The 12,527-nt window shown below is 40.0% G+C and overlaps 1 protein-coding gene across 16 annotated transcripts in view; it reads right to left on the bottom strand.

Moving 5' to 3' along the window:
• Nucleotides 1–12,527, bottom strand: part of ANK2 (ankyrin 2) — a 765,621-nt gene that overhangs the window by 24,521 nt on the left and 728,573 nt on the right. For 10 of the 16 annotated variants that reach the window (XM_049885478.1, XM_049885480.1, XM_049885477.1 and 7 more), the window contains 3 exons: nucleotides 4,038–10,280; nucleotides 2,216–2,290; nucleotides 86–217 (listed from right to left, as the gene is read on the bottom strand). In XM_049885478.1, coding sequence (XP_049741435.1) covers nucleotides 86–217; nucleotides 2,216–2,290; nucleotides 4,038–10,280 — 6,450 coding nt within the window. The remainder of the gene's footprint in view (nucleotides 1–85; nucleotides 218–2,215; nucleotides 2,291–4,037; nucleotides 10,281–12,527) is intronic. The other 6 variants (XM_049885490.1, XM_049885489.1, XM_049885488.1 and 3 more) reach the window with 1 other exon arrangement.

Consider the following 12,527-nt stretch of genomic DNA (forward strand, 5'->3'; position numbering starts at 1 on the left):
ATTTGGCTGAATTTGCAAGAATGTGATTAGCAAGCAAGATATTTCCATTTAGTCTAACACTTTTGACATACAGTTTCCCACCTACCTGTAGCATGGTTCCCATCCCTCTCTAGCCAGTACTTCAGCAGGGCATGACTCTGGTCTTGGAGGGAGTTGGGGTTCTCAATTCGAATTTGATGAATTTGCTCCTCAGTGAAGTCAAGTTCTCTTGCTAATTCTAGAAGAGAAAACAGTACTCGTTAGTTAACACGTTAACTTTGAGGTTTAAGCCTCTAAACCTTGTCTGGTGGTTTTGTAGATGAGGTTCTCTTTGTATGGCTGTGAGTGATAGAATTCTTTTAATCTTAACTCTGCTTATTGGAAATGACTCAAATATGCCTTTGTTCTTTTAGCATTGACTTTGGAGTTTTTCCTTAAAACTGAGTATAGAATCCATCACTTATACCATAGCAGAAAGAGTAAGATAATGCTGTGATGACAGAATAAGTGTAATTCAGGCACACTTATTCCAAAATGCAAGACAGATTATTACTATTAGCATATATTCTTAGTCCAAGATAACTGATAATAGAAAATTGATAATAATATCTGGAAGCAAAAGGAACAGACAACTTCTCACTTTTAATGGTCTTTAGGTGTTGTTTTAAGTAAGTCCTGTTCCTGGGTACTTGGATAAATACTGGATATGGCTATACTACAATATTTGGAGAAATTCCTTCTTTCCATGATAATCACATGGATTAAAGGGTTAGGAAAGTATTAACTGACTTGGGAAGAAGCTCTTCCTTTGTGCTACCATTAAAATTCTATATGCCTGTTTATACATTGTAGTGTGTATGTCTGGGATAAGCTTTTTAGAAGTCAATTTGTTAATATCATTCAAAATGAAAAATATATACTTTAACTGAGAAATTCTACTTCTAAGATTATGCCCTATGGATATACTCATAAAAACATACCAGTGGACAGGACATTTATTTCTAATAACAGGAAACAACCTAAATAGCCATCAATGAAAGTCATTAATAAAATTATAGTATATTCATACAGTAGAATGTTAAATAGCTCCTATTCATCACCAAATCTTTTCTGAAGGGAGAAAAGTGTTTACTACCTTTATAATGTTAGCCACAAGTGATATAAAGGAAGCCAGATTGGCAATCCTAATTTAATATGTTAAATCGCAGGTAAGATAATGGAATATAGCTCTCAAAACCTATAAATCATGATTCGTAAATGAGACATGTTAAGTTAATAATTCATTTTACCTTAATAAATTCTTTAACATATTTTAGAATTTCTACACTTAAACTGAAAGGTTAGTGGTTCGAAACAACCACCAGCTCCATGGGAGAAAGATCTGCTTCTGTAAAGATTTACAGCCTTGGGAAGACCTATGGGGCAGTTCTCTGTCCTAGAAGGTTGTTATGAGTCAGAATCGACTCAACAGCAGTGGGAATTTTTTTGTTGTTGTTGTTATACTTAAACACTCTCCTCTCGCAAAAAATTAGTGAAACATCTCATTAATACCATATTTTTATGCAAATAATGCATGTCTTCCAGAGTGTTTACCAGTCACACCCTTCTGCCTGCAAGGCATCCTCCCAATCATGTTATGTCAAATTTTCTTCACAGCAACATGTAAAAAAACTGTCACAGTGGTGTTTATGAAAAAAACTCATGGGGGGAGGGTGTGGCCAGCAAACAAATGCAGAAGGTGCACGTTATTTGTGTAAAAATACAGTATGTGTTTCAACAGTCATCAAAAACAATATAACATATTTTATACAAGAAGATATCCAATATAAGGTAACCAAAACAAGAAGTCTTTATGAAATCTCAAATTAGATGTATTACATTTTCTGAAAATTATATCTAACAATAGCTTTGAAACACAGTAATATCCCCAAAGTTGAGGTATCCATGACTGTCAAAAGGGGATGGTGTCTTCTCAGAATCTCCAAATCTAAAGTTCTATTATTCCAAATTTCAGAGATACTGAAAGACCTGCCCTGGGCCACACTGTTAGTCAATGCAGAGTCTGAAGTTTTCTAGTTTATACTTTATTATTGGTTTCACGTTTCCATGTGGTCTTCTCCAAAGAAAGGGAAACAACAAAAATGACCTTTTTCATTGTTAATGGCATTTGGTTGATGCAACTATGTCATTTAAACCAAGCAGGTTTTGTTGGAAAAATGGGTCACGCTCATTTTACCTGTCCAGCTGAAGCCCAGGTGATCAGCAATATAAGCCAGCCTTTCCTCGATCCGCTCCTGCTCATCCTGTGGATCTACAGAAGGTCAAAAACAGAATGGCCAAAGGTTGTCTATGACAGGAGAGGAGCCACAGCACTGATTCATCCAAAGAAAGGAAGTCACTTGACCAGGTATTTGATAGTAGCACAAATTAGCCATTACTTTTTAGATCATATTGAGTGTTTGCATGATTTCTGGGATGGAATGGGGAATAAACCTAATATGAACAATGAAAACCATCTGCTTCCATATCTCTTTAATCAAGACTAGTCGCTGATCATAATTACATAAGCTGCGGATTTCTAGTAATCTTAAAACATTCCTCTTAAATTACTGGAGAGAATACTGCCCACCAAAAGACAATAATCTTGCTCATCAAACACCAGAGAAATCATAGATGGAATGCAGAAGTGAAGTAATTTTTGACTCGACGGCACTGGGCTGGGGCATTATTGCCTACGGAGGTATAGATCACTTCCAGGACATGCCTGAAAGAAATCGCCTCTGATATTCGTCAAAGACCTTGATTGTGGATTCATCAAACCACCCTAGGCTTATCGCTAAAAAACACCCATTGCCGTCGAGTCGATTCCGACTCATACTGACCCTATAGGACAGGGCAGAGCTGCCCCATAGGGTTTCGAAGAAGTGCCTGGTGGATTTGAACTGCTGAACTTTTGGTTAGCAGTTGAACTTAACCACTGTGCCACCAGGGTTTCCTAGGCTTGTCCAGTATGGCCAAAAACAACCTTTGCGCCGATCCTAGTGGCCTTAGGTGGAAAGAGGATAAAAGTGTGTGCATTTGTATATGTACGTTGTATTAGTATCTATCTAGCTAGATAGATGGATACAAATATATTTTTAGGAGGTAAAGTTTCTGCCTGCTTGATACTAAATAAGCTGATATATCACTCACTTCTACAAATTATAATTTTTATACCCTCATTGACTGATGGGCAGCATTTTAGACCACAGAATCATGAAATTTTTTATAATTGAAATTTCAGAATAATAGTCTTTATTGTAGAGATATTGGAAGACCAGAGACTACTTCTCAAAGCCATCTATGGTTTCCTTTTTTGGAATTCAAAGTGCAATTATCCCTTTAGCGTCAACTAAAATTGTGCAAAGTTTGAGTTTTTGTTGTCTGTGGCATCTAATTGGAATACATTCTCCATTCATCTACCACATAAATGAAAAACATATTTTTACCTTATGTTTGTTTGCTTAAAATGTTTACCAATGGTATCTGAAATCCAACCTTTCTGAATCAAAAACAGATCCACAATTGGAATTTTATGATATGTGAAATCTTCTCGAGCATAGGGCTTCCTAATGATTACAAAACTGTAAATACAAATTAAAGTTCGTAAAAGCCAAGAAGGAAAAGCAATGAATCCTCAACCCATGAAACAAAAATCAATACATTCATGTGCATAAAGAGAAACTGCTTAATTTGAGGTTAAGCCTGGGGTTTCAGAACAACAAAACTCAAAGCTTGCATGGCCTCACGTGCAGTGGCTAGAAAAAGGCAAGATCACCGTTGCCGGTTTATGATGTTTATGTTTTCCATAAGCATTCTCATTACTCAATCTTGAGATTGTTTTCATAGACAAGATTATACAGAGAAAGCACAAAACATAAAAGGCTTACACAAACACATTAACCACCACAGAAAGCTTAAAGAAAATGAGACACAAATCACCCAAGTAAAACAAACAAAAAACCATAACGAATTTATGACATGCGTAGCACAGGGAATCCCAAGTGGCTGGCAAATACCTTCAACATGGTCATGGCCATTTTCATCAGGGATGCGTTCAATCAGAGTCTCAATGGACTCATCCCAAATGGGCCTTGTGTCAAAGATGTCCTCAGGAACTGAGTGCTCGGTCTCAACAGGTGGTAGATTTTCAATTACTGAAACTTCCAGGGCACTACTACTCTCATCATCTGAAACTAATTCTTGCTCCGTTTCTGACTGCGTAAGTCTATCCACTAACTTGGAAGCCTCATCACTAATCTCCTCAAAGAATTCTATGGAGTTTCTGTAAAGGTCAAAGAAATGCTCCTTACTTTCTTTTGTGGGGCTCACGCTCCCTCTGCAGGAAGATGTAGTGCTGCTGCTCTTAACTGGCAATCGAGATGAAAATATCTTTGGTCTTGTTGCCCCTTCTTCTGACTCTAACTCAAGCTCCCCTGCCTTCTCTCTGCTCTCTATTTCTGCCTCAGTGTCACTTCTAGTTTTTACTGGACATTTGGTTTTTGAGTCCAAAGGGCTAGCATCAGATTCAGACTTGCTTCTACTATCTGATGCTCTGTTTGCCACGTCCATTTCCTGAGGACCCACTATCTTCTGGAGAGATGAGTCTAGGTGTGAAAGCTGCTGCTCTGCTCTTTGGATGGGCGCTTTGATGGGGATTTTGGACTTTGATTTTGTTTCATCATCCTTACTTTCATCATCCAGACTGGGCAGAAAATCTTCAGAAAGTGAACTTTCATACTCTGTAGATGGAGGTATTGGTGTTGAAGCAGGCACAGTCCTTACAGGTATTTTGGATTTGCCTTCAGTAGAAGGCACATTCTCCATGGGTGCAGTAGGGATTTCAATCACAGATTTTTGTTCCTCTGGGGAAGAATCGGGAGAATCATCATCTCGATCTGAATATACAGACCTGGTGACTGTGGAAAAATCTAACTGAATTTGTACAACTGGTTCAGGGGAGTCAGGGCAAGATGTCTGCTTTATATTGGATGCAGGAGGTGTATCACTCATTTCCATGGTGGTGAGGTCCTCAACCCCTGGAGAAGTAGCCTCTTTTGTTGATGTTTCAACAGAGGCTGACATCCCCATTTGGGAGTTAAGTTGAGTATCTGAGGCAGGTATCTCATCTACTTTCTCACTCAGGTCAGCTGCAAGTAAGTCAGCTTCATCATCTACCGTTTCTTTGGATTCTGAAACTGCTAGTGACTCAGTGGATGTCTCCAGCTGTGGAGACTCAGCCTTAGAATCCCCTTCTTTCGTATCTTCAGAAAGGGTCTCTTCCCTGGATTCTTGTCCAATTTGGAAAAAGTGGAAACTTTCATCTGCATAGGACCTTTTGGTCATATCGATGGCACCACTTCGAGTCATCTCAAACAACTTTCCTTCCTGAAAGAGAAATGGATTTTGTTCACTTGTTGGTGTCCCCTCTTCAGTAGGGGTCCTAGCAGGAGTGGTGTCGGGGGTGGTACCCTGTGATTGTCTGTCTACCATCAAACCAAATATCTTTTGTTCTTCCTCTTTTACTCGTGCCTCAAAGGCTTCATCATCTTCACGGATTTCACTCCAGGAATCAGAATCCACGTCAGTTTTTGTGATAATGACTTTGCTTATTTGTCCACCAACGACTGCTGATGCATCTGGTACAGCAGGCTCTAATGATGAGGCAGCTTTATCTGATTGCATTTCCCACACAGAACTTTCTTGTTTTGATTCTATTTCCATGCTCTGGTTCTCAAAATTAGGTTGTTCACTTGAAACAGTTCCACTAGAGGAGCTTTCCACTACTACGTTTTCAACAGATGATGTGATGGTAACAGAATATACTTCAGAAGAGTGAAAACTTGTGGTGTGTCTGACGTCTGTTTCAGTTTTGCTTTCTTCACCTGAGAAAAATGACTGGGAAGGAACATTTTCATAAGGGCTTATGATTTGAGGATCACAGACATCATCAGTCTCAGCTGGGTCAGACACTTGAACATCCGTGGATATTATATCTGTTTGAGTAATAGTGGATAACTCTTCAGTGGAATAATCCATTGGTAAGCTCTCAAAGGTTTGGTCATTTTTTGTGACCTCCATTTTTATAGCAGAAGATGTGGAGGATACTTCTTCATCTAGTTCTTTTCCTTCAGATACTGGACAATGAGTCAAAGAGGACAAAGATGAAGAGCTTTCACTGGAGCATTCTACTTGTAGAGATTCCACTTTAGAACCTTCAAGCTCTTCATCTTCTGTGTCTATTTTGTGACTATCTTCAAGAGCTAAAGGTTCTTTATGGATGATTAGCTGCTCATCAACATCATCACCAGCTGAACTCTGGAGACCTGGATAGACTGGAGTGGGTGAGCTGGCAGGAGTCATGGCCTCAGGGTCATTGCTATCACAGATTTTGGGCTGATCATTGTCTCTATTTAGATCGTCATAAGACATATCTGGACCATCAGTGGAAATATCATGACTGTCTTCAGGCAAATGGGATTCAAAACCTTTTTCTTCTACTGATTTACCTGGGTCTTCTGGAATTTCTTCATTCATCCTGAAAGTGTATTGTTTAGAAACTATAGGCTGGAATTGTACTTCTTCAGGACTAGAATTGGAATCCACGCTGGATGGAAGTGGTGAAGGAGGTTGTACTCGAATAACTGGCTCTGCTAAGAGGCCTGAGTCAGCACCTTTTTTCAGCTGTGTCAACTCAGGTTCACTTTCTGAGGAGGAAGAAGCCTTTCGGCTCTCTGATGTCACTACTACAGGGACATCACTTTCACTCCCCATACTCTCCATATGCTTTGGTTCATCCAACTCTGCGGAGTAGTCAGCATCTGGGTCAGAGGATGAAGACTCTTCTTGCTTGGGTTCTTTCTTGTAGTCCCTTTTTTGCTTTGCTTCTTGTTCAAGTTCATCAAACATTTTGATTTTGGTTACCATTTTAAACATTTCCTCTTCAGGTGTGAACCTCTTTTTTTCCCCATTTTCTGAGTCATCCTCCTCTGCACATTCATGAATCACGGCTGGTTTTGGTGTGTTTGCATCTGTGGCTTTGGGTGTGACCTCATAGCTAATTTCTTCAGAGCTGGGTGTGTCAGGAGAAAGGGGGCTCTTCCCTGAGCTCTCCATGAGCGATGTCTGCTCAAGACTGTCATCTTCAGCACTGCCATCAGGGTCTCGGAGCAGCCGGGACCGCATGGAGGCCACTTCTGTAAAGAGTTCTGCTTTGGTGACGGCTGCGGGAAGTGGAAAGTGACTTGGGAGAATTCCAGCCTTTATCTTTGGTTCAACGGGGCTGCTTTCAAGAGAGTCACGGCAAGGGGATTCTTTCAGAGGACTTGGTTCCAGAGAATCAGGTGTTTTGTGTGAGGAGTTATCTTCCAGCACAGGACTAGCTTCCAGAGAGTCCTTGTGGCTTACTGTGAATGATTCATCAGCCACAGGGCTGAGGACTTCACTATCACGGCTAGGAAGTGCAAGTTCTAACCCTTGGGGACTTCTAATGACTCCCTGAGGCTTTGATTCAGTCCCTGAGTCTGTCTTTACAGAAGCATCAGGCAATGGTGAGGTCTTTGTCTCATCTGAGGGTTCAGTGGTTGTGGATTCCTGAACCTCAGTATCAGTTTGTGTCTTAAGGGCTGAACTACCACTTGTAAGTTGACCTTCATCACAGGAAGCTTCCTTAGCCAGTCCTTCAGGTATTTCTTCTACTAATGATACACTATTCCTGCCGGGGTGATCTCCTTGTTTGGGACATGTGTCTTTGGAAGGGGCTAGAGTGGTTTCCTTTAGAACACATTCAACAGAGGGATATATGCCCTCTGGGACTGCAGCACCTTGCTCTTCAGAACCATCACTAATGTCTTTGGTTGTAGGATGTTCTTTTTCTGTTGGTGTTTCTAACTTGGTAGTTTCCTTTGTTTCCCCAATTTTTTCATCACTTTTCTTTGGTGAGAAAGAAAGGCTTTCTGGGCTTGTCTCAGGGGTCTCTGCTAGGCCCTCATGCTTATAGCTTTCTTCTGAACTAATCTGCGGGGTCCCTTCCATCAGGCTGCCACACGGGGAACCTGCTGCCCCTTCATGTTTTAGGCTTTCAGAACTGCCATCTACAGCACTGCTCTGTAAAGACAGATCTGGAAGGAATTCATCTTTCATATAATCTAGTGGGAATGTTGTGTTGAAAGGGCTCGTGAGTACTTGGTCTAAGTGAAGCTGTGCCTTTTCAGTCTCTTCATTTAGGCGGAATTGTTGGTATTTGTCATTGTCTTCTAACTCTTGCTTAATGACATCAGAAAAGTCAGTAGAAGTTTTCCTGTCTGGACTGATTTGGAGATCCATTTCTTCCTGTTCATCAACCATCTTTTCTTTGGGGACACTCTCTTTATGGCTTTCTTCTTGGGGTGCTGGCTGAACAGGCTCGGGTGCTTTGTGGTTCAAAGCTTTCTCCTTTTCTCCCACTATATCTTCTCTCTTAAACCCTATAGAGGAAGCACGGACCCCTCTTTTGGATTCTGAGGCTCCAGTTGCTAAAAATCTCTGGCCTCGTTTGATTGTCTGACTCTCTATTTTCTGTGATTCTCTCTGGGTTATTATCTGCCCCTTTTCTTTTTCTACCCGAGCTTTGCCTTTTTCCTGTGGTTGCTTTTGTTTTGCTGATTTGTGCTCAAAGAGTCCAGTCTTATGTTTAGATGGGTCTTGACCTGACTGGAAGGCTTTCATCAATTCCCGAACAGACATCGTCTCCTCGATTCTTTCTGTTTTTGAGGTGGGGGAGACAGGTGGTTGCTTGTCTATTTTACCTGAAGGTGACACAGGCAGGTGCTTTTCAGTTTTCCCAGAGGTTGATACAGGTAGGTGCTTTTCTGTTCTTCCAGAGGGTGATACAGGCAATCGTTTTTCTGTTCTCCCAGGTGATACTGGTGGATGTCTCTCTGTTCTCCCGGAGGGTGATGCAGGTGGACGTTTCTCTGTTTTACCTGAAGGTGATACAGGTGCATGTTTTTCCGTTTTTGTAGAAGGTGACCCAGGGGAGTGTCTTTCAGCTTTTGTAGAGGGTGATACAGGTGAGTGTTTCTCGGTTTTACTTGATGATGACACAGGTGGATGTCTTTCAGTTTTTGCAGAGGGTGACACAGATGAGTGTTTGTCAGTTTTACTAGATGGTGATACAGGAGGATGCTTTTCAGTTTTTGCAGAGGAGGAAAGAGAAGTGTGCCTTTCTGTTTTAGGGGAGGGTGATGCTTGTGTGTGCCTTTCTGACTTCAGAGAGGGTGATACGGCTGGGTGTGTCCTATGGGTGGTCTTTTTTGGCACATCCTCTTTGCCTTTGACTCTGACAGGCAACTTGCTTCGACCTTTCTGTTCATCTTCCACTCGCTTCTGAAGGGCTTTTACCTTGTCCTTTATGGAACCAATGGGAGTTTCTTCTATCAAAGGAGATGTGGCCTTTGCAGTGGGAAGAGGTTCAGGGGCTAAACCTGCATCTTCATCTAATGACTCTTCTGAACTACATTTTTTAAGTTCAGTTTTATCTGTACCAGCTTGTAAACTTTCCTCTTTTTGCTTCTGTTTTTCTTTTAATTTCCTTCTCACTGGCTTCTTTATTCCCAGGCTTGGTTTGTGCTGTTCCTGTGTATTCTGTGACTCATCTGGAAGTACATCTTTCTCTTCATTTTCAGAGCTCCTGCTAATAACTAAAGCCTCACATTTCTCCTCTGTGGCATCTTGAACTGTCTGTGGTTGCACTTCTTGACAACTGGCATATGAATTTAGATCATCAGTAAGGTAGCTCACTAACCCAGTTGAGTCTTTTTCTAATTTTACGTTGGCCCCTTTATCTACTCTAATTTCTACACATGGATATTCAGTGATTTCTAAAGGTGCCTTTTGCCTAGCCTCTTCTATTTCCTCCTCACTCACAATAACCCATTCCTCTTCCACTAATTCTCTCTCTGACTGAGACCTCTGCACACTGCCTTCATCTCTTGTGCAAGTCCCACTTCTCAGGATTTCATTCACTTTCTCTAAGTCCTCTTTCACTCTTTCGACAATTTCAAAAGGCTCTCCTGGCTCTTCCTCAGCAGTCTTCACCAGCTCCTTCACTTTAATAGAGCCTGCCTTATCAGATACGTCTGTGGTCAAGATGGCGGTCATTTTGATCAAATCTTGTTTCATCTCAGAAACTTCAGAGAGCAAGTCCGGACTTGCTAGGACAGGAACTTCATTAACCAGGTGACTTTTCAGGACAGATGTTTCTGTAGATTCTGTCTCATCATCTTTGATGTGGATGAAAAAACATCGAAAGTAAAATGGAAATCAAAAAGGATATTGGCAAATGTAATCAGGACTGAACCAACACAAGAGTCTTTTCCTGTTGTGGTGGGAGGGGCAACAAAATGGCTGGGAATGGTGGATCCACAAAGTCTCAGGGTACAAGAGCAAAGCAAGGCTAACGGGGGGAAAAAAAAACTGAAAAGGAAAAATGAGCAGGAAATAACTTGCTTAATTTTCTCACTGTAGCACATCCACACGTACAACAAAGCTATAACAAATAATCAAGACACCCATATACGGACACACAAAAAAAAACATCACAAATCAAAACAAAGAAAGAAAGCAGTGAAATTACACAGAGGTATCTCAAGATTGTTCAGATGTTACATATCAATGTTCAAAAATAAAATAAAATAAATATGGGGAAAATAGGAAACAAAAGCATTACAAATTGCAGAAAGTTCATTTCCTCTGGGAGAAAGCCAGTAGTAGCAAACTGTCAGAATAACTTCTAATGGTGTATATGCATTTTTTAGTCATAAAAATCTGGAATTCGTATGTTATTTCTGCCAATACGTATTAAAAAAATAAGAACTAAATAAAATATATCTGAATCAGCTGCACACCGGCATTTCATCTAAGGGAAATTCACACCTAACAATGAAAAAAACGGTTTTGTGCTAAGAGGCATGGTCCTTTCCTTGGAGCAACCTCCTTGTTTAGACACATAATGGACAGATCAAGGAGGGAAATAAAGGAAAGGAAAGAAAAACAACAAAAACAACAATTGCGATTAAACTTATATGAATCCAAAGTTAAAATGTAATGCATGGCAACCCAAATTAGAGACAGTCACACAGGACACACACACAGTTTATGTAAGCCAAGTTATTTCCATGCAAAGCAAAGGTGAAGTAAAACTGCTGGGAATGTGGCCTTGCTTAGGAACACCGGTAGGAAGAAGGAAAGAAATTAGAAAGAATATGTAAAACATTACTGTGGTGAAGCGTATTTACTTCTCTTCAAGCCACTATGTAAGACACTATATGTGGTCTCTGTGAGGCACTGGTAGTGGGGGCATGTACCCATTAAGGGCAAGGAGGGAACACCAGTCAAACTCATTTGGATTTACTCATAAAAAAGGCCTTAGGAAAGAATCCCTTCAAATGAGTACTTTTTCAGAGATCATTTTATAGCTGGATGAAGATTATTTAATGAGTGTCTTTAAACTAAAAACCAAATATGAGACTATACCCAAACTTTGTTAACCTTTGCTACATCTAGGAGTCATTCAGGAGAATCCCTGGCATTATAGCAACATGATAACTTTTTTTTTTTTTTTTAATGATGGAGGCAGATGAACAGATTAGTTTTTAACTCTTTTTAGCTTGTATCTACAGAGCAAAGGAAAAGGCCATTTAAACCCAGTAGTCCTGACGAAGAAAGTGGAAGAGTAAAATAAAATATTTTTTAAGAAAAAAGGACTCAGTGAAGGCAATGATGATAGGTCATATAAACAAAAGTGCCTTCTCTTGAGAGAATCAGAATTTGTTGAGAAGATACAGTATGGGAATATGCATGTACCAAAATATATTTAAATAATTTATATCAATACAGATTTGTTCGATTACATAAACCAATAAAAACATTCAGAGATTCAAATATTCTCTTTCCGAATAATGATTTCACATGAAGGTAAGGAGACCTTCATTTAAAAGCATTCTAGTAACCTGATCATAAATTACATTGTGCTAGGGTATAAAAGTCCCTCCGATCATCTCTAGACCGTATGGGGTCAGATGGCCATATTAAACATAGCTTTAAGTTTTCTCCTTTTAGGAATATCACCCTGAAATCCAATGTATTAGAATAAATCTTACAACGGACAAACATTAAAAATTAGAATTTTTTGTTCTAAAACTTTTCGGTGTATCAACAAGAAATCTGTACGATTCAACTTGGGTTTCTGCACACAGAGTCACCGGGAACAGGCCAACAAGCTAAAATGTTACTTCAACATAACCTGAAATGATTCTAAGATAGGTCTCGTAAGGTCTGTAAAAACCAGTTCCCTCTGTCCTAGATTGTGTTTGGGGTTTGAATCATTACCTAAAATTAGCCCTATAATAACATACTGTTGTGGCTAATCATTTCATCCAGGAGGTTTTCATTTTTGGTTCCTAATTTTTTTTCAGAGAATTTTCACGCCAAGTCTGTTAGACATCAACCCTAAGGATGTCAGTTATACT

The sequence above is a fragment of the Elephas maximus genome, chromosome 5 (assembly GCF_024166365.1).
Source record: "Elephas maximus indicus isolate mEleMax1 chromosome 5, mEleMax1 primary haplotype, whole genome shotgun sequence".
Classification (NCBI taxonomy): Eukaryota; Metazoa; Chordata; class Mammalia; order Proboscidea; family Elephantidae; genus Elephas; species Elephas maximus.